General features: G+C 40.5%; 2 protein-coding genes across 2 annotated transcripts in view; both read right to left on the bottom strand.

The window, feature by feature from the left end:
- Positions 1-21,161, bottom strand: part of LOC130039151 (thioredoxin domain-containing protein 3-like) — a 50,792-nt gene extending 29,631 nt beyond the window's left edge. Inside the window, exons 1-6 of the mRNA XM_056131019.1 lie at positions 21,129-21,161; positions 20,969-21,029; positions 20,725-20,831; positions 15,557-15,628; positions 4,528-4,644; positions 164-230 (exon numbers count right to left, since the gene is read on the bottom strand). Of these exons, the coding sequence (XP_055986994.1) occupies positions 164-230; positions 4,528-4,644; positions 15,557-15,628; positions 20,725-20,831; positions 20,969-21,029; positions 21,129-21,161 (457 nt within the window). The remainder of the gene's footprint in view (positions 1-163; positions 231-4,527; positions 4,645-15,556; positions 15,629-20,724; positions 20,832-20,968; positions 21,030-21,128) is intronic.
- LOC130039152 (serine/threonine-protein phosphatase 4 regulatory subunit 2-like) lies at positions 11,856-14,400 on the bottom strand. The gene is given in 2 exon segments (XM_056131020.1): positions 11,856-14,020; positions 14,022-14,400. Coding segments are annotated over 2 exon segments (1,074 nt in total). The 5' UTR covers positions 14,378-14,400; the 3' UTR covers positions 11,856-13,302.
- Positions 21,162-24,625: the final 3,464 nt, after the last annotated feature.

The raw sequence follows: 24,625 nt of genomic DNA, 5'->3' as shown, positions 1-24,625 counted from the left end.
ATAAAAGAAGAATTGGGTCTCTGACATCTGAATATTGCAACCATTTATCTCAGTTTCTTATTAACTGTTAGTGATGTTGTCACTTTTTGTTGCTCTAAGTAATACTTAAATGAACATCCATGTATAGAAAACTCTTGTATTACTTTAAAGTAAATTTACTTACCAGATTCTTCAGGTTGTCCTTCCTCATTATATTCCTCATCACTGTCTACAAAGATAATTTCATTATACTGTACAAGAGGAATAAATTTAAAATAGTTCTGAGTTTTTATAGATGTTTTGGGTAAATATAATCCAATGAACAGAAAACAAAGTATACAGTGTCTGGCTTTTCATTTATTTATTTCTTTTTGGGTCACAACCAGCGATGTACAGGGGTTACTCCTGGCTCTGCACTCAGGAATTCCTCCTGGTGGTGCTTGGGATACAGGGGATTGAACTCGGTTTGGTGAGTGCAAGGCCAACGCCCTACTTGCTGTACCATCATCGCCTTTATCTAACACTATTTTACCCAAATTTACACTGAAATAAAATGAGGATTTTTTAATGATTGGGTGGGGGAACTATCAGTAATATTACATATAACTATGAAGCAGATCATTTTTAAAACCTTGAAACTTAAGTAAAGAAGCAAAGGGGCTAGAGAGATAACACAGCAGGTAGGGCGCTTATCTTGTACATGAACAAACAGGATTGGATCCCTGGCACCCCATATAACTGCCCAAACCTTATTAGGAGTGATTTCTGAGTGAAGAGCCAGGAGAGAGCCCTGAGAACTAGAAGGCATGTCCACCCAAAAGTAAAAAATTAAAGACAAGCCTGACATTAGCAATAAATCAACAAACACACAAACAGCATGTAAATCCATAAAATTTTATGACTTTAAAATTTATTTCTTGGGACCGGAGTGAAAGTACAGCAGGTAGGACACTTGTCTTGCACTGGCCTACCCGGTTTCGATCTCTGGAATCCTGTACGGTCCCCTGTGCATCATCAGAAGTGATTCCTGAGTGCAGAGTCAGGATGTGGGTGTAAGCATTGCCTGAGCATTACTGGGTGTGGACCCCAAACAAACAAAAATTCATTTCTTACTACTGCACTTTTAGATAATTATTAATAGAAAGATACCTCCTTGACATAGAAAAGTGTCTTTGGCGCTAGGGAGAGAGCTCAAAGACTAGGTCATGTCTTGCATTTACAGAGTCATTAGTTTGATCACTGTCATCCCATGATACCCTGAGCATTTCTCAGGGCTCCAACATTGAACTGTCTAACCCACTTGAGCAACTATCTCCAGAAGTGATCTGTGAACAATCCTGACCATAGCTTAGGAGTATTCCCAGAAAATAGGTCTTTGTCTTTAAGAATATAAGATCAAAGTTGTGGTTGTCATAAGCAAAAAGGGAAGAAAGGTTTGTCAAACAGGCTAAAGGGGGTCAATCATATGGTTTAGATTTCTATTTTGAACATTTAGGGTTAAACTTAGTGAAATATAGATACACCTTAAATTATAATGATGCATACACAAAAACTGTAGAATTTTAGTGCTTCTTAATTATAGTATTAATTTAATGGATATAAATTAAGAAAATTTTAAAAATAAACAAGTATACTACTTGTGATGATTATTATAATACCCCTGTGGAAATTTTATCTCTAACTATGAGATTTCTGAACAAATATGATTTTATTTCCTCTTATTAAAAAAGTAAAGTTCCTTGGGGGCAGGGAGATAGCAGAGCAACCAAGGGTGCCAGTGCCCTGACTGTAGTTAGCTCCCAGCACACCAGGGCCCCAAGTACCACCAGTATGAACCTGAGGTCGCCAGTCCTAAAGACAAGAGAAAGCCATCCTCAAACTCTTGCACTGAAGCAACTGTCTGGTCTAGTTAGCTCTGTATGGCGGGAAGCCCACTTGGGATCCCTGTCACCCTCCTCCCTATCCCCCCGCTCCCCACCCCTAAATAGTAAAGCTACTCCTGTGAGAAAAAAGAATCTAGAAAATGTCTTTCTCAATAGACGATGTTCCACTACAAAACACTAGAGAGAATGGCCGCCCACCTACGAGATGGTCAGAGTTCTTCGTCAAGACCCTGAATAAACGGTTTGAGGCTCTTCATGTTCCTGGAGTGAGCAGACGCCATTGGGCTACAGTAGCACATGACAGGAATGAATGGAGATGTTACTGGCACCCGCTTGAGCAAATCGATTGGTAACGGGATGTCAAGTGATCAAGTGATCTATTTTTCATTATTTCCTGACAAATTTCTACTTTAGTTAAAAGTCATGCTCTTGCTTTTTTGCTATTGTTTGCTGATCACTTTTATAAATGACTTACTTCCTTATGCAATTATATCTATTCTCTGTTTTGTAAAAGTCTATTTTGTTAAAGTGCTGCTAGTAGGTGGTGTTACAAAGGATGTGGTGGTAATATGATACTACAGAAATGATCCACTTCACACACATTCACACAGACTTCATACTCTAAACAGTCCACTAAATTGTACTTTCTCCATTTGTCAATATGTCTTGCTATAATAAATAGTGAACTAGAATGCACTAAGGACATTCCACTGTATAGCATTTTGTAATTTGTGGTTTAAATTACAGATAATACTTCATTGTTGCTTAGCATTAAGTTTGATTCCAAATTCTTAATACAGACCGTGGGTAATAAACATTTTTGCTCAGAGGAAAATTATTAGTTTATTTGCTCAGACAAAGCTTACATAACTTTTATGAGTAATGTAAGTAATGTAATGTAATGTAAGCAGATCAGAAGGACCCTCTAGCCCAGAGCTCTACAGAGTTCATCTTCCTGTGCCCACAGGTAGTATAAAAGATACATAAGCACAGGTAGCATAAAAAGAGAAAGAGAGAGAAAGAGAGAAAAAAGAGAGAGAAAGTAAAGTACAAAACCCATTGCTGTACTTTGTTTTCTTTCTCGTTTTACCTCCTTATATTGGTGGCCTGGAGGAGCCACACATGTGGGGCCAGTCAGCATAAAAGATTCTCTGTTTAATGGGAACCTAAAACTGCTCCAAAAATAGACTACTGAAAGAAAGATGGTCACTGTCACTGTCACTTTCACTTTCACTGACACATCCTGTCCCGTTGTTCATTGATTTGCTCGAGCAGGCCCAGTAACATTGTGAGACTTGTTACTGTGCTTGGCATATCAAATATGTCACAGGTAGCTTGCCAGGCTTTGGCGTGCAGGCGAGATACTCTCGGTAGCTTGCCCGGCTCTCCAAGAGGGGCAGAGGAATGGAACTTGGGTCGGCCGCATCGGCTGCATGCAAGGCAAACACCCTACCCGCTGTGCTATCATTCCAGCCCAAAGAAAGATGGTAGTCTTTTTAAAAGACTTATTTGTTTTTTGGTCACTCAGCAGTGCTAAACATATTCCTGGCTCCGTGCTTAGGGATTACCCGTGGTGGTGCACAGGGAGCACTTGTGCTTCTGAGGATTGAGCTATTGTCAGCAGCATCCAAGATTTGGGCCATGCTATGTGGTACTCAGTTGCTATTTCTGACTCAGGAGTGACTCCTGGTGGTGCTGGCAGACAGTAAGTGGTCCTAGAGATTTGATCCAGAGTGGTGGCCCCACCTCCACATGTAGGCAAGTGCATTACCACCTATATTATCTATCTCTCAGGCTTGAAGGATTTTTTATTTGTGTGTGTGTTTTTGTCTTTTGGCCACAATCGGCATTGCTAAGTGCTTACTCCTGGCTCTGTTCTCAGGGATCACTCCTAGCTGACTGGGGGGACCATATAAGGTGCTGGGAATTGAACCTGCATCAGTCTCATGCCAGGCTGTATTCTCAGTATTCATGACAGTGCCAATTTCTTGAAATCAGTGATATTGCTTCATAGCCATTCATATCAACTCCAGTAGTATTTAGTATCAATCTTCAATAATTCTCAATATTTTGTTTAGTTTTGTTTGGGGACCACACTCAGCCATGCTCAGAGCTCACCCCTGGGAGGGCTCAGGGGAGTATCTGTGGTTCTCAGGATGGAACTCGGGTCGGCCCCATCAAGGCAAGTGCCCTGTCTGATATACTATTTTGTTGGCCCATGAATAAAATATTTTTAATGTTGGGCTGGAGCAATGGCACAGCGGGTAGGGTGTTTGCCTTGCACATGGATGACCCAGGTTCTATTCCTCCATCCTTCTTGGAGAGCCCAGCAAGCTACCAAAAGTATCCTGCCCGCATGGCAGAGCCTGGCAAACTCCCTGTGGTGTATTTGATATGCAAAAAATAGTTAAAAAAAAAGTCTCACAATAGAGACATTACTGGTGACCGCTTGAGCAAATCAATAAACAATGGGAGGACAGTGCTACAGTGTTACTTGCTCAGACAAAGCTTACATAACTTTTATGATTAATGTAAAAATATTCCTTATAAATTTCAATTATTTAATAACTTAGCAAATTGTCAAGTTATAAAAATAAGAAAAATGCTTTAGAAAAACAACACAAAACATAATAAATTAAAAGAAATAAAATAGTAATCCAAGTACCTGAGGGCGTTCCATTTCACCTTGCACAATTTTCCTCTCCTCTTCGACCAAGGTAAGAATTTTTTTACTAACAAGAGGTGCATTAGCTCCCTTGACCTTTCCCACTATTTTCCCATTCTACAAGGAAAAAGAAATTATTTATTAAATTTTCAACTTTAGGAAAAATTAGGAACTAAATCTTCAACTGAACAATAACCCCTTCCTATGCTGAACCTCCTTGAATCATTTTTAACTACCATTATTAGCCATTTTTAAATATAACTTAACTGATGTGAAAATGTATCTGTTTTATGAACACATCTTATAGTTATATTTCTAATTTGTCTATTTTTCTTCAACCAAAGACAAAACACCCAACATAACATTTCAAAAGTTCTGTATAGACCTTTTATCCCTACCTCTACTAATTACCTTTGACACTGACATTTTTGTTCATCTTTCAACATATTTACTAAACATCAGTTTATTTGTACCATACCAACATAATGCAAAATGGTATAGAATAATAGATCTGGTCTAGTTAAACTTTTTCAAAGAACCTACCAATGATACTGGAAGGATAGTACAGGGGTTAGTGAATCTATGTGCTTTGCATGTGACTATCCCAGGTTTTAGTCCTTGGCACCACATTAAAGTGCCCCAAGCATCGTCAGAGTGATCCTTGTGCTAAGAAGCAGAGTAAGCCATAAGTATCAACAGGTAGCCCTTTCCCCCCCCAAAATATCTACCACAACAATCACAAACATATGTGAAACAACAACCACATCAAGTGACACCAAGAGAGCAACATGTTCCTAGGATCATCTACAAGGATTTACCCAAGACAAAGAGACCAGCGAAGATACCAATGTGAGGGAATTATTCTTGGTTTAAAATATGAAGTCTAACTAGAAAATAATGAGACCACAAAAGGAGATGGAAGGTGAGGAGAATACAGACAAGGAGAATAAAGGAAAACAGAATAAATATTTTGGGCAAAGGGAACTGAAGTGTAACAATTCTTAGAAAAGAGATATAGCCATTGAAAATGCAAGCTGCAAATGATGGAATGCATTGTAGTAGATGAACTTTTCCCAGAGAGGCTGGCTTTGTAGATAGTACAGGGTCTTTGTAGTCAAAGATGCAGTCCTTACGATAGTGCAGTAGATCTTTGTCATGATTAAATGCAGTCGTGAGCACGATTAAAACTGTTGTTTGTAAAGATCATTTCATCTACCATATGGAGAAAGGGGGCTGGCACTATGAAGCAAGAGAAAATATTTGTATAAAATTTGAAGCATTTGGGACAGGATATAAGAGAAGTTCAGTCTATGGCAGTGATGACAGAAATGCAAAAAGAAAGAGAGAGAGAGAGATAAGTGTGAGAAAGATGTGAGTGGGGAAACTAGAAACATCCAAAGAATGTTGTGGAGTGGGTATGACGTGGGAAAAAAATCACTAAGATTACAGTTTTTTTTTTTGCCTCTATAGCCTTGAAAAAAAAACAATACAAATGAAGATGTTATTCATTGAATGAGGTAATACTAAAAGATCACATTTCCTGAGGAGCTGGTGTTGGATTACTTTGTTGTGAGAATGCATGAAACATAGAGTTATATGTATCAGGAACCTAAATTCAAAGCTAGCTGACGATGAAAACTTGTTATTAACATAAAAGTGGTGACAAAATTGTGTATGTAATTGAAATAGTCAACACTACTTCCACTACCCAGCCATCACCACACTTCAGGACGCTTTCCGGACCCGTGCGGCCACGAACGCGACACATCATAAGACACTAAATACCCATCTTCCGGAATTGTCGTACCGTATTTGATAGGGTTCAAATATGGTAACACCTACAAGGGTGACTAGAGGCCGCCCCAAAAGCCTCTATCCCTCTCAGAAAGACTGGCAAGCTACTGAGAGTATTCTACCCGCACGGAAGAGCCTGGCAAGCTATCCGTTGTGTATTCGATATGCCAAAACCAGTAACTACAACTGGTCTCATTCACCTGACCCTGAAGGCTTCACCGACATGGCAGCACTGAGAAGAATGAGAAAGGAGAGGCCGACAAAATCTCAAGGCCGACCTAGGATGCCACAACGAAGGAAGACAAAAATGATTGTCTGTACTTTCAATGCACGTACGCGAGCATCAGATGCATCCATCGAGGACCTGATGGTACAAGCGCGAATGATCAAGTACGACATCATTGGTCTGACCGAGACAAGAAGGCACGAATTTCACCATGCCGTTTTTGACACCAGAGAAGAATTGTTCCTCGGAACATGCGAGAAAAGAGGTGTTGGAGGCGTCGGTGTCCTTGTCAACACAAACTTGGCCAAGAGCATTGATTCATTCGAATGCCTAACAACCCAAATCGGACGTTTACATTTGAATAGATGTGGCTCACTGACTGCAGTTTCTATCTTCATTGTCTACGCACCAACATCTCATTATGATGAAAGAGAAATTGAGAAGTTCTACATGGAGCTAGAGGAGTTCTATAAAGAAGACCACACCTTCTACAAGATCATTGTGGGTGATTTTAATGCCAAGATAGGACCGAGAAGATCAGCTGAAGAACTTCACATCGGGACCCATGGCCTAGAATGGAACGAACAGGGTGAGAGACTGTCTGAGTTCATCATGTCGACCAAGACCATGCATGGTAACTCACAGTTCCAGAAGGCAGAGTCTAAACGTTGGACATGGGAGTCTCCTGGTGGACGATTCCACAACGAAATAGACCACATCATATTCAATCGACGGTTTTGCCTGACCGATGTCGCTGTTGTCCCAAAATTTCGAACAGGATCGTACCACCATCTCCTTCATGCAAAATTCTACTTCACAGAGCGGGGAGAAAGGGCTGCAAAGTTCAAAAAGAGAACTCCCAGAATGACCACCAACTGGGAACCCTTTGGTACTATTGCGGCAACATGGGAAGATGCCATTGTTGACAACATTGACGAGGAATACGATCGACTGGTTCAGCACCTCCATGAATGTGCGAGGAACGCCAAGAGAGAGATAGCCACAAAAAATCGCCTATCTTCGAAAACTCTTGAGCTAATTCGCCAGCATGGTTTGGCACATGCCTCAGGCAACCGCAAGCTAACGTCGAGCTCGCAAAGCAGTGCAGAGATGCGATCAAGGAAGACCTCAAAGAGAGAAGAGCAGAAGTACTGGTAGATGCGGCAGAAGCTGGGAAAAGTATTCGTAACGCCTGCCTGTCCTTCGTCAACTACAAGACCAAGATGACTGCCCTCCGACGTCCTGATGGATCCATCACATCCTCCAGAACGGCAATGGAGAAGATTATCCATGACTTCTACTCAAATCTCTTCGACAGCCCTGTCCACTTGCCGACATACCAAATTCCACAGGATGGATATGTCATTCCCAACGTTCTCCCTCCCGAAATCCGACATGCCATTTTGTCGGTAAAGAAACAAACACTACCCGGCCCAGACAAGGTCAGACCTGAACACCTGAAAAACCTGCTGTCAGTACTCATCAATACACTGGCTCGGCTCTTCACTTGCTACCTGTCTGAATGCAAGGTTCCGTCCCAATGGAAAACCAGCAGGACCGTACTACTGTTCAAGAAGGGAGACATCCATGACATTGGCAACTATCGCCAGATCTGCCTATTGTCTGTCATCTACAAGTTGTTCACTTGAGTCATCCTAAATAGGATTGGCAGAACACTAGATGAAGGACAACCATGCGAGCAAGCCGGGTTCCACAAAGGATTCAGCACCATCGACCATATCCACACGATAACCAAGCTCATTGAGGTTTCTCGGGAGTTCAAGATGCTGCTCTGTTTAACGTTCATTGATTTAAAGAAGGCCTTTGATTCTGTTGAGACGGAAGCGGTCATTGAAGCCCTAGCCAATCAAGGCATTCAAGCCCAATACATCAGGATCCTCTGTGAGCTGTATTGCGGATTCACTACTAGGATCTCACCATTCTACAAAGAAGTGATCGTTGATGTCAAGAGAGGGGTGCGGCAGGGTGATACCATTTCACCGAAACTCTTCAGTGCCACCCTCGAGAACATCATGCGACGACTGGAATGGGAAGGAATGGGAGTGAAGTTAGATGGTCGGCAACTACACCACCTCCGCTTTGCCGATGACATTGTTTTAATAACACCAAACATCAGCCAAGCGGCACAAATGCTGGCCGACTTTGACCGTGAGTGTGGAAAGGTAGGACTACAGCTGAATCTTACGAAGACAATGTTTATGAGAAACAGCCTCGTTACTGACGCCCCATTCGCTCTCAAAGGAACGATCATCTCCGAATGCAACAGCTATGTGTACCTAGGTCGAGAGGTCAACATGACAAATGACCTGGCACCCGAGCTGCGCAGGAGGAAGAGAGCGGCTTGGAACGCCTTCAAGAACGTCGAAGAAATAGCTAAGAGGACGAAGAACCTCCGGCTCCAGGCACATCTCTTTGATTCCACTGGTCTTCCTGCATTAACATATGCCTCAGAGACCTGGGCCCTACGCACAGGATGAGAACACTATTCAGGTCTCCCAAAGAAGAATAGAAAGAGCTATGCTTGGAATATCACGTTTCACTCAAATGAGAGAAAGAATCCGGAGTTCTGACATCCATCGACGATCAAGAATCAGGGACGCTGTCTCATTTGCCAAGGTGTCGAAAATCAGATGGGCTGGTCACGTAATGAGATTTAAAGACGACCGCTGGACTAGAGCTGTTACCGACTGGATTCCATGGGATGTCAAAAGACAGTGTGGCCGCCCGCCTACCAGATGGTCAGACTTCTTCGTCAAGATCATGAACGATCGGTTTGAGGCCCTTCATGTTCCCGGAGCGAACAGATGCCATTGGGCTACACTAGCACGCGACAGGGACAAATGGAGACATTACTGGCGCCCGCTCGAGCAAATCGACGACTAACGGGAAATTAAGTGATTAAGTGATTAAGTGAATTGAAATAGTCTCATTTCAATTTTATATCATTTCATGATATAAAATAGTTTTATATCATGATAAAAACTGAAGTTAATAACTGAATGAAGAAGGGTAACCCTGCAAAAATGATGGAGAGAGGAGTAATATCTATGAACGCAAAAATAAATCCAAGTAAGAAAATCACCTCCCCCAAACAAATCCCACAATATCTCAAGAAAGAGTACATATTCATTATTTTCAAAACTGAAAGGAGCACAATGCTGAGTGCTAAACATGTCCATTATATTTAGCAACAGACTACTAATTGAATATCTTGACAACAGCAAATTTGGTGTATTAATTAAACAAATGATAGTCTAAATGTGCTGAGGAGTTGATGGAACATAAGCAAATGGAGTATGAAACTCTTTTAAGAAATTTAGCTGTTAACAATGTTGTCCAGATGATAAGGCACTTGCCTTTTATACAACAATTCCATCCCAGGCACCACAGACAATTCCTTAGCATCACCAGAAGTAGTTTCTGAGTGCAGAGTTAAGAGTAATCCCCGAGCATCCCAAGGCGTGGCTACCAAACAACAACAACAACAAAAACCCTAAAGCAAAACTAAATTCATTTTCATTTAGAAGGTAAGGAATTGAAAATCCAGACATTGAATTAATTGAGAATGTGGTTATGTGGACTACCAGAATAGTGATGAAGTTCCAGTATGTCAAAATTTAGATTTACAATGAAAACTTTGAGTTACATGTCAAAATACTTAGTCAGCTACAGAAGTGATGTAACTATTAGTAAGTAAGAGTAATTAAGTAAGTAGAAGTAAGTAAGAGCTAAGTTGCGTGGCCCTGTAAGGAGCTAGGAAAAGAAAATTTCTGAAGAAATAAATAAGGAAAACATTAGTTATACTCATGGCCTCAAGCACAATAATCTGAGAAAATTGTTGCCTCCACTGGGCAATAGAATAATGGTTTACTATATATTTTTAACTCACAAAATTGAGCAAAAACTGAGAACCATGTTAAAGATCTTAGTGTATCTGCCAAATGTTAGTATCAAATGCAGATGTCACACACTAAAAGGACTTGATAGAGGAAGATTTGTAAAACTATATCATGAAAGAAAAATTTGAGCATTATAAAAATGTACCAGGCATAGCTGGGTGGAAAGGTGGACTTCTACTACAGGTACTAACTGCCAGCATGGACATTTGGGCTGGACATTTGGGCTATTTAAGGAAAGAAGTCATGGGAGTACTGACCAGATACAACTGACCTGGCAGGGTGATGACTGCAGAGACTGGATTTCTTTGAAACTACAAATATTTTCACAAAACAGAAAGAGCCATTTTCTCTCTCACCTGATCATCAAATCCAACATATCCAAATGAGAGCAAGATCTGCAGTGAACTATTCAGTAACCCAGTAATTTGATTCCTTGATATAGTTCCAAGAATTTTGTTTGGCAGAAGCATAAAGGTGTACTCAGTAAGAGTTTAACATAGTTATTTCAAAGCTCAAAGAATGACTGAGGTATCCAGAAGTAGAGAAACAGTCTAAACCTTCGCTGTGAAATGCCTTAATATTTCAGTTCGTTAGCTCTGTCATAGCTGTTTTCTGACACATGTCAACACATTCTTATATTATTGTTTTAGAAAACAATACTTGTATCCTTTTATTATTAACTCTGGATGTTAAGCACAGAATACTTGTAACACATAGAAGTGCATATAGAAGAGCCCCCACAACATGCATTCTCTCCCACACATACTGAAAGAGTAGAGCATTTCCAACAGTCTATGCTGCAGGGGAACTAGTATTTTAGGTGGTGTGGCTGGTTTCATATACTTGAAAAAGTGTAAGCCTGTATTCCTAAACCATAACCAGTATTATAACAATGTCTCAGTAAAAGTAGTACTTAATAGTAAATTAAACAATAAACACACTCCAAAAAACTATCATTTTAACCAAAACACTTCCGATAGTCTTTCAGTGCATTTGTATATATATATAAAAATAAAAGAAATACATATTGCAAAATAATAATCATACATAAATTTTATATATAGATATATGTGAACATTTAGAACCAATTATTTCCTGTTGGGTAGTGAGACAATTTCCAATTTTCCGTTTCTATAAATAATTATTTAGTGTACACATCTTTGATTATTTCCAAAGGAAAGTGAAACACTATTTTTGAGAATGTTTCTTAGTCAATTCAGTATACGTAAATCTATAATCCTGCATGTGAAAGTTCATTAATTCATAATGAACTCCTAAATGTCATATTATGAAATATATTAATAGAAAAATAAAGAGAAGGCAAAAAATATTCTTTATTTTCTATTACCAGAAAAATGTGCCATGATAAATTGCAAGGTTACTTGCTCTTTTTTTTCATAACATTAATATTTATTGCTTTCTAGGAATACTGTATTGAAAGCCCAAGCATTCGTTTACACACAGAAATTATACAATTATATACCGCTTCACAAAGGCAGTGAACACATTACATTCTACAAAATCTACAGAAATTTAAAAATTCTAAATATCAAAAGGTACAGCTGAAGAAACAGGTATAAATTTGGCAGCCAGTAATTTTGACAGGGAAGTTGCAGCTTGTATGACTTTAAATATGTGAATTTGAAAATATCGAGTTTAGAGTAATCATTGTGCTTTGTGTTGATCTGAAATATATAACACTGGCTGTCAAAGAAGCATGTTCAAAAATATTTAATTCACTTCAAAATGTCATACAAATTATGGTGGTTTTTATGCACCGCTAAAGCTTTAGTCATTTAGCTCTGGTACACATTGCTAAGTAATATATTAATTCTTCCAGTACAGTGGTGTTTCATACCATTGACATTTGCATACTCTAGAATAATTTAGGAAGAATGTGTAATATTCACAATGTTCAGAAAAGCAAGCAAAAGGTAAAAGGAACCTCCCTGGTTCTTCTGAGATGGACTCCTATCAACTTTACAAGCATTCATTCTACAAAATAGTACGCTAATGTTTGAACACAATTTCCAAGATAAAGCACATTTTCTCATAAATAATGAAGTCTTTTTCTCAGGCACCTCAGAAGTATACAAAAGAATTTTAGTTGAACAGATCTCTTGGAATGTGTTTAACCTAGTATTTCAACAGACTTAACATTTCCAGGGTTTCACAAGGGCCAGATTTTATTTGAATTCTCAGAAGAGAAAGAAATTGTCTTCTGAAAGAGGTGAACTCAATCATTACCAATAGAAAAAGTATCCACTGTATTCATCTCTTATAGAAACAGAAAAATATAACATTTCCCCCCTTAGAATAATATATATATACACACACATATATATATGTATATATGACTTAACGTTCCATTGTACATAGCCAAACAAAATCTGGAAACCAGCATGAAACCCTATAATTCACGTTAAAATGTTGAAAGTATGACCAAAATACAAAAACTGCTACAGATGTCCCAAAGAGAGAAGACAAAAAGCTTTTTTGCGTATGTAGTAAACTAAATGTGATAATCTCCAAAAGGTTTTTAAAATTATAATTATTACCTTCCAGTTTAAAACCTTTAATTCTAAATTTAAAAAAAAAATCTATACACAAACCACTGATTTGACCAGACCCCAAAAAAGTCAGCGGTAAGCAGGACCCAGAGGAGCTGATATTCACAGTTCTCACATACAACTCTCAGGATTTATCCCATAAAGTACTTTATTTTACAACCTGCTTCTCTTGTAAAACTAAAGGTCCACTTTATTACATAAAAGTTTTATACAGTGTAAAACCAGAACTGTATGTAAAATACTGCATCTAAATGTTTCTAAATAGTTAGTCTTGTTCCATTGGTTCATCTGTGGCTTCTGTGGCTTCGTCATCATTTTCCATAGATGATTCTGAGAGAATCTTTCCAGTTTTACTGGAATTGGATTCTACTAATTCTTCTGATTCATGGTAATCAGAATCACTACTTACAGGGCCTGTATTTTCACTAACTTCAGAATGTAAATCTTTCTCAGGTTGAGTCAGATCAGATTCCTCCATTTGATTAGTTTCCTCAGAAGTCTCTTCATTCACAGTTAAGGCATCATCAGAATCTTTTTCTTGATTTTTTCTTTCTGGGATCATTTCTCTTGATGTCATAAAAGACTCTTCTTCTTCATCTTCATCCTCTTCCTCATCCTCCTCTGTACAGTGCTGCCTGGTACAACTACTTTCTTTGTTTTTGTCCCGTGATGAAGATGCTGCTTCTGTTTCTTCTATCATTACTGAAGATACTTCACTGGAAGATGTTTGACTGGCTGTCTCTCTGACTTCACTTTCTTTGTCAAACTTGAGTCTTTTTACCTCATGTCCCTCGGATTCCACAGCATCTTCATCTGGATGTTTATTTTTTATAGGACTCACTGAAGAACCTTCTGAGTCAAATGTCGGAGAGTCACTGCGACTTTTGTCTTCATTTTGCTGTAAATTTGGCTCTTTGCTCTCTGTGCTCTCAGGCAAGCCATTTGTAGTCATAGGGACTGACAAAGAAACTTTTGGTCGATTTTGGTCTGGGTGTTCCAGGACCATTTATGTTAGACCTGTCAGTATAATTTGGTGAATTTCCAGGAAACATAACACCATTCATTCGATTTAAACTATTGGAACTGTTTTTCTCTGAAGTAGGATAAACACAGCTAACAACCATCACATTCTTTTCTACTCCTCTGAGAAATTTGTCTGTTCCTGTATAGTTTCTCCTTGGATCTGTTAGCAATTCACATAGTCGCTGAATAGTGAAAGGAATAATCGTCTCTCCGGTCTTGGCGACGTGACAGAGAAACTGGTCCAGCACTGGGCACACTTCCTTCTTGCCCCTCTTCTCGAAATCGTTCAGCGCCTCCAGCAGCCTCTCGACGTCCATGGCTTCCCGGAGCTGCTCGCAGCCTCGCCTTGTCCGCTGCTCGCCCGGGGACCGGACCACCTCCCCCCACCCCCCCCCACGCCCATCCCCTCCCTCGCACACACTCCGGCACGTAGGCGACGGGGGAGGGGGGCACCGAAGGGAGCCGGGGGAAGCGAGCGAGAGAGCGAGACCGAGCGGGCGAGCACCTCCCGAGCCGCTACCACCAGCCCTCCAACATCGGTTACTTGCTCTTTAACTGTAAATTAGAATCTGTTCTAACAATAAGAAAATATTTGTGTTAAAAAAATACTGTTGGTGGGAATGTCCACTGGTTCAGCCCTTCTGGAAAACAGTATGGACGATTCTCAAAAATTAGAAATTGAGCTCCCATTTGACCCAGCAATACCACTCCTGGGAATATATCCCAGAGAGGCAAAAATGTATAGTCGAAGTGACATCTGCACTTGTTTGTTCATTGCAGCACTCTTTACAATAGCCAGAAACTGGAAGAAACCTGAATGCCCAAGAACAGATGACTGGTTAAAGAAACTTTGGTACATCTACACAATGGAGTACTATGTAGCTCTTAGAAAAGATGAAGTCATGAAATTTACATACAAGTGGTACAATATGGAAAGTATCATGCTAAGCGAAATGAGTCAGAAAGAGAGGGATAGACATAGAAAGATTGCATTCATCTGGGGGATATAAAGTAACAAATTATGAGATTAATACCCAAGAATAGCTGAGATCAGCACCAGGACGATTACTCCATAACTTAGAGGCCAGCAGGGTATCCTAGAGGAAAGGGCTGTTCAGATAGAGAAGGGAGCACCAAATAAAGGATGTTTGGAGGATCCTCCCAGGAGGGGAGATGCATGTCGAAAGTAGACTATGGACTGAACATGTTTGCCACTCAATGCCTCTTTTGCAGACCACAACACCCAAAAGGAGAGAGAGAACACAGGGGATTGCCCTGCCACAGAGACAGGGGGGATGGGGGGATGGGGGGATGGGGGTGGGAGGGATATTATCCATGGTGGTGGAAAATGGGCACTGGTGGAGGGATGGGTATCTGATCATTGTATTATTGAAACCAAAGCACAAAAAATTGTAAATCTACAGCTTTAAAAAAAATAAAATAAAATAAAGGAAAAAAAAAACAAAAAAAAAAGAAAAAAAAATTATCATACTTACAACACAAAAGAGAAAAACAGGTTCACACTTATCTTTAAATGATTGCAAAGTCACAATGTTGTCAGCCTCAGCCTGAAAAAAAAAACACATAAATACTTCTTATAAGAATAAAATAAACTATAATCAATAGTCATTTGCTGTATTGTGTTAGAAAACACGGTTACATAATATATTTATTTTTATAACCACAATTTTTATACACATTTTCTGAATATGTCATAGCTCTTTTAATAGTGAAACTGCATATTCTGGCATTTTCAGTCCTGAGTAATTTTATTTTAAATTTTCTTCTCTCTGTTTTGGCTTTCTGGTACTCAACCTTCAGCTATATTGATCAATTAGTCATGTAGAGATGATGCTATCCATCATCATCCTCCTTGCCTGCTTCTGCCTTAACTTTTCCAATCTCGCTTAAGCATCCTTTCAAGAAGTTTGTCTAGCTCTGCCTTGCTTCAAATGTTCATCTGCTCAATGGAACACTTTGCTGGGCCCCGCATGGGTGCTTATGTCCTTTTCATATTGCCCTCCAGTTTCATGGGCTACATTTATCTCCAGAGTTAGAAAGAGGCTTCTGTGTCCTACTGCACATTTCAGAACCATCTTCTTGCATCATCTCTTCCCCTGTTTGTCTTCGGCTGTGACTCTCCATAAAAGAGGAGTATAATTACTTTTGAACTCGTAGATGGATTTTTAAATGAACTCGTAGATGGATTTTTTAAAAATCAGATATACTTGTGATTGTTTATAGTTTTCTTCACAAATTGCACATTTCCCTAAATTGATAGCAAATGTAATAAGTTATCATGTGTTCTCTCACCCTTGACCCAGCTCTCAGAATGAGATCCTGTTTTCTACAATGGTTAGGTTTTGCCACCTATAGCAATGGTTTTCAAATAGGAATTTCTGAAATCTTTTCAACAGGTGTGAAGAATGTTCTGGGTAGGGGTAGGGAGATACAGAAGGAAGATTAGCAGATTATCTCAGGACTATATAGTTACCCACCCCTTTTTTAAAGCATGCCGAAGTCTACATAATTTTCTTTCTTCATCTTTTTTTGGTAGTGGGAGTAGTTCCTCCAAGCTGAGGACTGGGCTTACTTCTGGCTCTGCACTCAGGGAGCACTTTTGTCAAGGATCTGGAGATCATTTGTGATGCCAGGTGATGGTACCTGGCTGGCGGTGTTCAAGGCAAATACTTATCCACTGTCCTATTTCTCTGGCCTCTTTCTTCTACATCTTTTTCTTTTTAATAGAATAATTCTATTACTTTCAAACAACAAAAGTTAAGAGTCATTAATCTATCATATTAAAAATATAAATTCAATGATTATATTCAAAATTAGTTTAGTATCATTATGCATTTGTTTATAGCATTAATAAAATATTAAATAATCCATTTAATTCCAATAAGTAAAAAAAGTAAAGGCCCTCCCATTGTTCATCGATTTGCTCGAGCGGGCCCAGTAATGTCTCCATTGGAGACTTTGTTGTTACTGTGTTTTGCATATTGAATATGTCACGGGGAGCTTGCCAGGCTCTGCCGTGCGGGCGAGATACTCTCGGTAGCTTGCCGGGCTCTCCGAGAGGGGCGGTTTAATTCCAATAAATTTAATAATTTTAATAAATTTAAGTCCAATAAAATAATGCTTAGTGAATTTTTTGCATGCAAAGTTAAAATGACAGTACACATCTTAAAATACTTTGAAAGTACATATAAAGGAAAAAATGTGTGCCATTTTTTGGCTTAGCATGATTTCAGTTTATGTTTTCATGTTGGACTGACAATTCTTTTTAAATTTAAGGTTATGTTGGAAACATTTTCCCATGCTGAATATTAATCCTAAGTGTTTAAGTATTCATCAGTTAATTTCCTCCTTTCCTCCTCCCAGAGAAGCTTACAGAACTCTTATGAACACCCCCAACCCCCAAAATTTATCTTTAACCTTTATTTGTGTTAGTTACTAAGTCAAACCCTGTGGCTCTGTATTTGTACTGAATTTATTTTGTATTTGTAGTGAATCACTTGCTTTTTTGTTTTCTCTTACAGCTTTTCATATTTTACTCTAAAGCAAAGTTCTTTGCTTAAATACTTTGCATTAATTCTATGCTCCTATTATTTGAGAGTCGATATATCTACTCCTGTCATAATTACTTAACTCAGGTATCTGTTGCCATAGTTCCTAACACCCCATAAAGAGAGGTCCCACCATGGGATTAGATGGACCCAGGGCGAGTGGCAAAGCTACCACAGTATTGATATGGGACAGTCTAGAAAGCATAAAAGCACGGTCTTGATGAAAGTTGTGATGATTTAAGAGACAGGACCCCCATTGGGAAGGACAAGTTGACCTGTCCTGAGAACCTAGTCTGGGATTTATGGTAAAACCCAGCAGGCTTGCCCTCAGATCCAGAGAATTAGTTCTGGAATCTATGTCTCTTACTGTGTTTATCCAAATAACTGCAAGTATTAATAAGAAGTAAACTTAATTTTTTATGTACAACTAAAGGGAAAGAGAAAAAACAATATAGAAGTTCCTGGGAGACAGTATCTATCTGAGAATTGCCTTCACTGCTGAAATGTTTTACCTCTGTAAATAACCAATAACATCCACATGCCATCCTATACCTCAACCCCCCTTAAATGTACTATAAGTACGCTAACAGCTCTATATTAAACGGGCTACTTTGACCATCAGTCTGTGGTCCCCTGTCTCTCTGTTCCTCTGCTGGGGAGACCAGGGGGGGTATTTCTCAGTCACTGAATACAAGCTTTGCACACACACATTTTGAACTCACAATTATTTATTATTTAACTTTTTAATGAATCACTGTTAAATATGCAAAATTGTTTATGATTCAGTTTCAGTCACACAATGTTCCAATACAATACAATGTTCCCTTAGCCAGCACACAGTTCCTCCCAACAATGTCCCTAGTTTCCCTCCATGGTGTTCTCTCTCTCTCTCTCTCTCTCTCTCTCTCTCTCTCACACACACACACACACACACACACACACATACACACACACACTCACACACACACATTTTCCTCTTAGGCACTGTGGTTCACAATACTGTTACTGGAAGGGTATCATGCATATCTCTTTACCTCCTTTCAGCACTCAGTTCTTGTTCCCAGTGACCATTTCCAACTATCATTTTCATAGTGGCCACTTCTCTATCCTAACTGCACTCCTCTCTCCCCTTATGGCAAGCTTCTTCCCATGGACCAGTCCTCCTAGCCCTGACTTCTACTGTCATTGGGTATTATTCATATATTATTTTTCAATTATCCTTCAAATAAGTGCAATCATTCTATGTTTGTCCCTCTTCCTCTAACTCATTACACTCAAGGTGATGCTCTCCATGTTTATCTATGTATAAGAAAATTCCATGACTTCATTTTTTTTTAACTGCTATGTAGAGTTCTGCGGTGTAGGTATGCTGTAGTTTCTTTATTCACTCATCTGTTCTTGAACATTAGGGTTGTTCCCAGATTCTGGCTATTACGAATAGTGTTGCAATGAACATAGAAGTTTAGATGGCTTTTCTGCTGTGTGTTCTTGGGTCACTACTAGAGTATATTCCAAGATGTATACTACCGGGTCCTATGGAAACTCAAGTTTTAGTTTTTCAAATAATATTCACATTATTTTCCAGAAAGGCATTAATTGGCATTATCACCAGCAGTGAATCAGAGTCCCTTTCTCCCTCATCCACACCAGCACTGGTTGTTCTTGTTCTTTTTGATGTGTGCCAGCCTCTGTGGCATAGAAAGATATCTCATTGTTGTTTTGATTTGCATCTCCCTGATAATGGTGATGTAGAACACTTTTTCATGTGCTTTTTTGGTCATTTTTATTTTTTGAGGTTGATTTTTGTTCATCTTTTCTCTCCATATTTGGATGGGGCTGGAGGATTTTTTTTTATAAATTTCTACCAGTGCCTTATATATCCGGGATATTAACCGCTATCAGATAAATGTTGGGTAAATATTTTTTCAATTCTGTGGGATATATTTATATTCTGGTCATAATTTCTTTGAAGTTCAGATCTTCTTCCTTTAATGCAGCCACATTTATCTTTGCTATCACTTGCTTTTAAGATTAGGAAAATCCTTTTCTGAAGTTAACGGTGGAAAGTAAAATGTCCAGTAGAGGGCGCCCCTTCATTACCTGAAGGAGGATGTTTGGTATTTGGAACAGGTTGTATCAATATGCTATTTTTCCCGGAGCATGCCAGGGCAGCTCTGAAGGGCTGCGGAACATGACCTGGGTGGACATGAGAACGCAGGCCTGCCGGATCGCATCCTTGGACCCTGGCACAGAAGCACTGGCTCAGCTCCTCAGATCACCCATGGATCACCAAGGCCTCCTGAGCACCACTGGGGAGGCATCCCTGGCCCCACAAAAAGAAAGGATGAAAAGTGTCTAGTGACAACAACATTTTGCACTTGGAATACAGAAGTGATCTTATGAGAGAGGGAAGAATGAAGAAGGTCACTAGAGGGGTCATGGGCAAGTGTGGAAGCCTTGGGCATTCTGGGGGGTGGTACGGGTCAGTGATTTTCTACACTGTTCTAATCCTGTCACCTCAGATGCAATTTTAAAAATCAACAAATTTGTTCATGATCCCTATCCTCATGCAGCCCTCTGCTGAGCTGACGCTGGTGCCTGACAAATCATAGTAGGATTCTCCTTTCTCACCCTTTTCATCCTCCACAAACTCCAACCCACACACATTGCCTGGAGTTGGTCCCTGGAGTTGGTCCCACACAGATTCCACACATCTGCAGGACAGGGGAAAATCAATCAGGAACCCTGGGAAACTGCAAACTGTCAAAATACCTAGGGTATTACATAATATAGAAAAGCCGTGTTTGTAACCCTTGATCTAAGGAATAAGCATCAAAAAAGTGGTCAGCTATAAAGAAAGAGAGGTGCTAATTTTCTCCTTTTCTATAAATTTTTACTATTGTAAGTTATTGAAATGAAATGACATAAAAATTATTTTTGTCTCAGATCCAGTAGCCAGACTGTACAGTAAAACTGCCAAGCCAACATCTATTTTAAATCGCTGACAGTCTAAAATCAAGACGGTCCTTAAAGAGAATACCTTAAACACATAATGTCACAAGACAGTGATAGTTTAATGGAAAGGAAATTCTTACTACAACAAAATGCAGTAATTCATCTTCATTCAGCTCATTTTTCAGTTTTCGGAATAAAGTTTGCATTGCTTTGCACGGTCCACACCAGGCTTGGTAAACATCGATCACTAGAAGGCAGCAATATTTAATGAGAGGTCGAGTCAGATGGACCATATCAGCTCATTTTTAAGACAGGGAGGGGCAAGGGTAAAGCGGGCTCAGCTGTGAGGGGCCCCAAGATGCTCCAATAGGGGAGGTCTGATACCTGTCAGCCCCTTGTTTTGCTGCAGCATCTCATCCCACTGGGCTTGGCTATTGACGACGGCCTGCAAAAGAAAAAAAAAGGCGGGGTGGGGAGGGGCCTGAAATCTGTCTCCGTGTGTCAGTGTCCCAAGAGTGCGAATGCAGAATAAAGTCATGCCCACCTGTAGCTGAATTTCTCGCTTTCTGCTCACCATTTATCCACTAGCACATAAGAAAAGAATAGAACATCGGAGAAAAATGAAATCTGCATCGGAGCCCCATCTTTCCCGCACTGCGGCTGCCCTGGGTGCTGCGCCCTCCCCCGTCCTGGTGTGGGGGAACCCCAGCGGGCCTGGGCAGGGGGCATCTCTCCGCACACCTCACTGGGACTTGCTCTGCGGCACAGGGCCTGCCTATGAACCTCCCCCAGTCCCTGTGGACCCAACAGGCGGGGCCTATTCAGGAACTGCTCCTCGGGATGACAGGCACTGCCTAATCCAGGGGATCGCCAAGGAGCCAACCCGAGGAGAAAACACACCCTCCTCTCGGCGAGGCTGCAGCGAGAGTGACGAGGATCTGGTACCCGGCAGGAACGGCCTGGAGGACCAGGCTCTGGTGCCTTCAGCCCACAGGCGTCTCCCGCCAAGGGGCCAGGCGGCGGGAGGGGGCCAACGTCTCCTGCCTTCTCCTGGGCTACCCTCGAGCCTGGTCGCGAGCCGCAAGCCCGAGCCCTTGCTGGGCGCCGGAGAACGGCTCAACACAGCAGCGCATACCTGATGGTTGCTGGTAGAGCAGCTGAGCTCGGATCCTGCACCACCGGATTTGCACTGCACCTCCTCAATGTACTGCATTCCTCCCTCCGTGCACTGCAACCCCTCCCATAGTGCACTGCACCCCCTCCTCTCAGAGTATACTGTACCCCTCCCTCAGTGCACTGCACCCCTCCTGCAGGTCGTTCAGCCGCATCTGGCCAAGAGCATGTTCAGTCTTCCCTCCTGGGTTCCCTGGTCTTTCTTCATGGTTAGTAATCTGCAATGGGGGGGAGGGGGGGCGGGGCGATGAGATGGGACAGGGGGAGGGGGCCCGGAGATGGGACAGCAAGTGGGCCCCAAGTGCTACTTAGGTAGGGACAGCACTTGCCTTGCATGCGCAGAGCTGAGGTTGATTCTCGGCATGCCATATGGTAACCGTGCACCACCACAAGTGATTCCTGAGTGCAGAGCCAGAAGTGACCCTGAGCATTGCTGGGTGTGACACAAAACAAACAAGAATTAATAACAGTGGGCAGGGAGCTTCCCTTGCCTGCAGCGGACCTGGGTGCCATCTGCACCACTGCGTATGGTGTCGAAGCACTCTAAACACAGCACAAAGTCAGGAGTAAACCCTGAGAACTGCTTTGGTGTAGCCAAAGGTAAAAATAATAAAATTAAATATATACAATGATCTTCCTCCTTCTCCATAAAGTCAATAGTGTTCATATTTTTTCTATTGCAGTTTTGTTGTTTTAGCATCTGCTTTATTTCTGTACTTTCTAGACATCTAAATACATGAGAAATTCAGAAAAAATGAAACAGTTATAGAACGTTTTTACTTTATTCTTTACATCTTGTGCTTCTTTTAGCATCTGTATCATCACTCATACATAATCACTGAAAATTAGTTGCCAAATTAGTGCATTTTTAAATGGCATACCTTCTTGAACATTTACAAATTTCTTAATGAGAATATACAAACATCTATCTTAAATTCAACAGTCTTATTCATGAAGTTAGATAAAGAAAATAAGCAGTTTAGAATTCACTTTAAGTTCATCACCTTAATGATAGAAACACGCCAGAACTTAATACAGCTTTTTTGTTGTTGTTGTTGTTAATTTCCTTTTTCTTCTTTAGATAAAATATTATAGATTCTAAGATCCAATTTTAAATGTCATCTGAACAACAATACAAAAACAGCTATTATTTTTTAATGAATACAAAATGAAGGCTCTAAGAATAATGGAACTCACAATATTAAAATCTCAGACTGAAAAAATCTATTTCTACTCTCATCTATTGAGAATTGCAAGATTGATGGGTCTGTACTGGGAAAAGAGTTCTATGAATCTCTAAATTAGAGAATCTGCTTGCCTAGAATCAGTCAGAGGAGATGATGATTATCACATCTGCCTCCTGGCTCAGAGATTCAAAGACATACAGTAAACCAAAACAGTAACCATCTGAAATCTAGGCACTGATTTTCAAGGTAGTTGGAGCATTTTGTTCCTACCTTGATATTTCTTTACTATATTCATTGGTGGCCATGATATTTCCTTACTATATTCATTGGTGGCCAATATTTTTAAATAAGAAAAGCACTGGAGGGTGTAATATGGAGGGTGTAAGGACAAGTGACATATGACTCATGACCGTAGTGTGCTGGCAAAAGCCAACAACTCACTCCTTTTGGTATTATATAAAATTATCACAAACTTATTAACATGATTTGCTCGAGTGGGCCCAGTAATGTCTCCATTGGAGACTTTGTTGTTACTGTGTCTGGCATATCAAATACTCTCGGTAGCTTGCCGGGCTCTCCAAGAGGGGCGGAGGAATCGAACGCGGGTCGGCCATGTTGGCTGCTTGTAAGGCGAACGCCCTACCGCTGTGCTATCACTCCAGCCAAAGAGATAAAGGAAGACCTTAGGAAATGGAAAATACTTCATGCTCATGGATTGAAGGAATCAATATTGTTAAGATGATCATGCTACCTAGGTTATTATATAGATTTAATGCAATTTTCATCTAAATTCAGGTGGCATTATTCAAGGATACAGAAAAATCAGTAATAAAGTTTGTATGAATTCAAATGTAAACAAATGAAACTACATCAGGCTGCCTCTGTGATGGGCCCTTTTTACTACTTTGTTGACACTGTTATTTACAATACTGCTGCCAGTAGGTTTTAATGCGTAAGTCATGACCACCTTCCAGAAACCCTTTCTCTTGATGACACTACCCTTCCCCGTCTTCTCTGTACTGTACTGTTTCCCACCCATCCTCCCTGCCCCTTGGCAAGCTTTCTGCCAGAGACTAGTTCCTCAGATTCTTCCTTTCTATTGCCTTTGGATGTTTTTTCCCCCACAACCTTTGTTTATGTCCCTCATATGAGAGAAAAAACACCTGGGATTCTTTCTTTTTTTTTCCTTTTTTTGGGGGGCTCACACCCGGTGATGCACAGGGATTACTCCTGGCTCTGCACTCAGGAGTTACTCCTGGCGGTGCTCAGGGGACTATATGTGATTCTGGGAATCGAACCCGGGTCGGCCACGTGCAAGGCAAACACCCTACCCGCTGTGTTATCTCTCCAGCCGCCGAGAGTATCTTGCCCGCACGGCAAAGCCTAGCAACCTACCCATGACGTATTCAATTTGCCAAACACAATAACAACAAAAGCCTCACACTGGAGACATTACTGGGCCTGCTTGAGAAAATCGATGAACAACAGGAGGACAGTGACAGTGATATGAGAGAAATCATTCTGTGTCAGTTTCTCTCCTTCCATCTTTGCATGATTTCATCTTCTCTCAAGGACAATATGAGTGTATGTACCAGTTTCTTTTTCCAGTCATCTGTTCTTGGACACTTGTATTGTTTCCAGATTTTGGCTATTGTGAATGATGCTTCAACGAACAATGGTG

Source organism: Sorex fumeus, unplaced genomic scaffold, assembly GCF_029834395.1.
Source record: "Sorex fumeus unplaced genomic scaffold, SorFum_2.1 ptg000083l, whole genome shotgun sequence".
NCBI lineage: Eukaryota > Metazoa > Chordata > Mammalia > Eulipotyphla > Soricidae > Sorex > Sorex fumeus.
The sequence above is the reverse complement of the archived record's forward strand: the minus strand, read 5'-3'. Positions and strand labels throughout refer to the sequence as shown.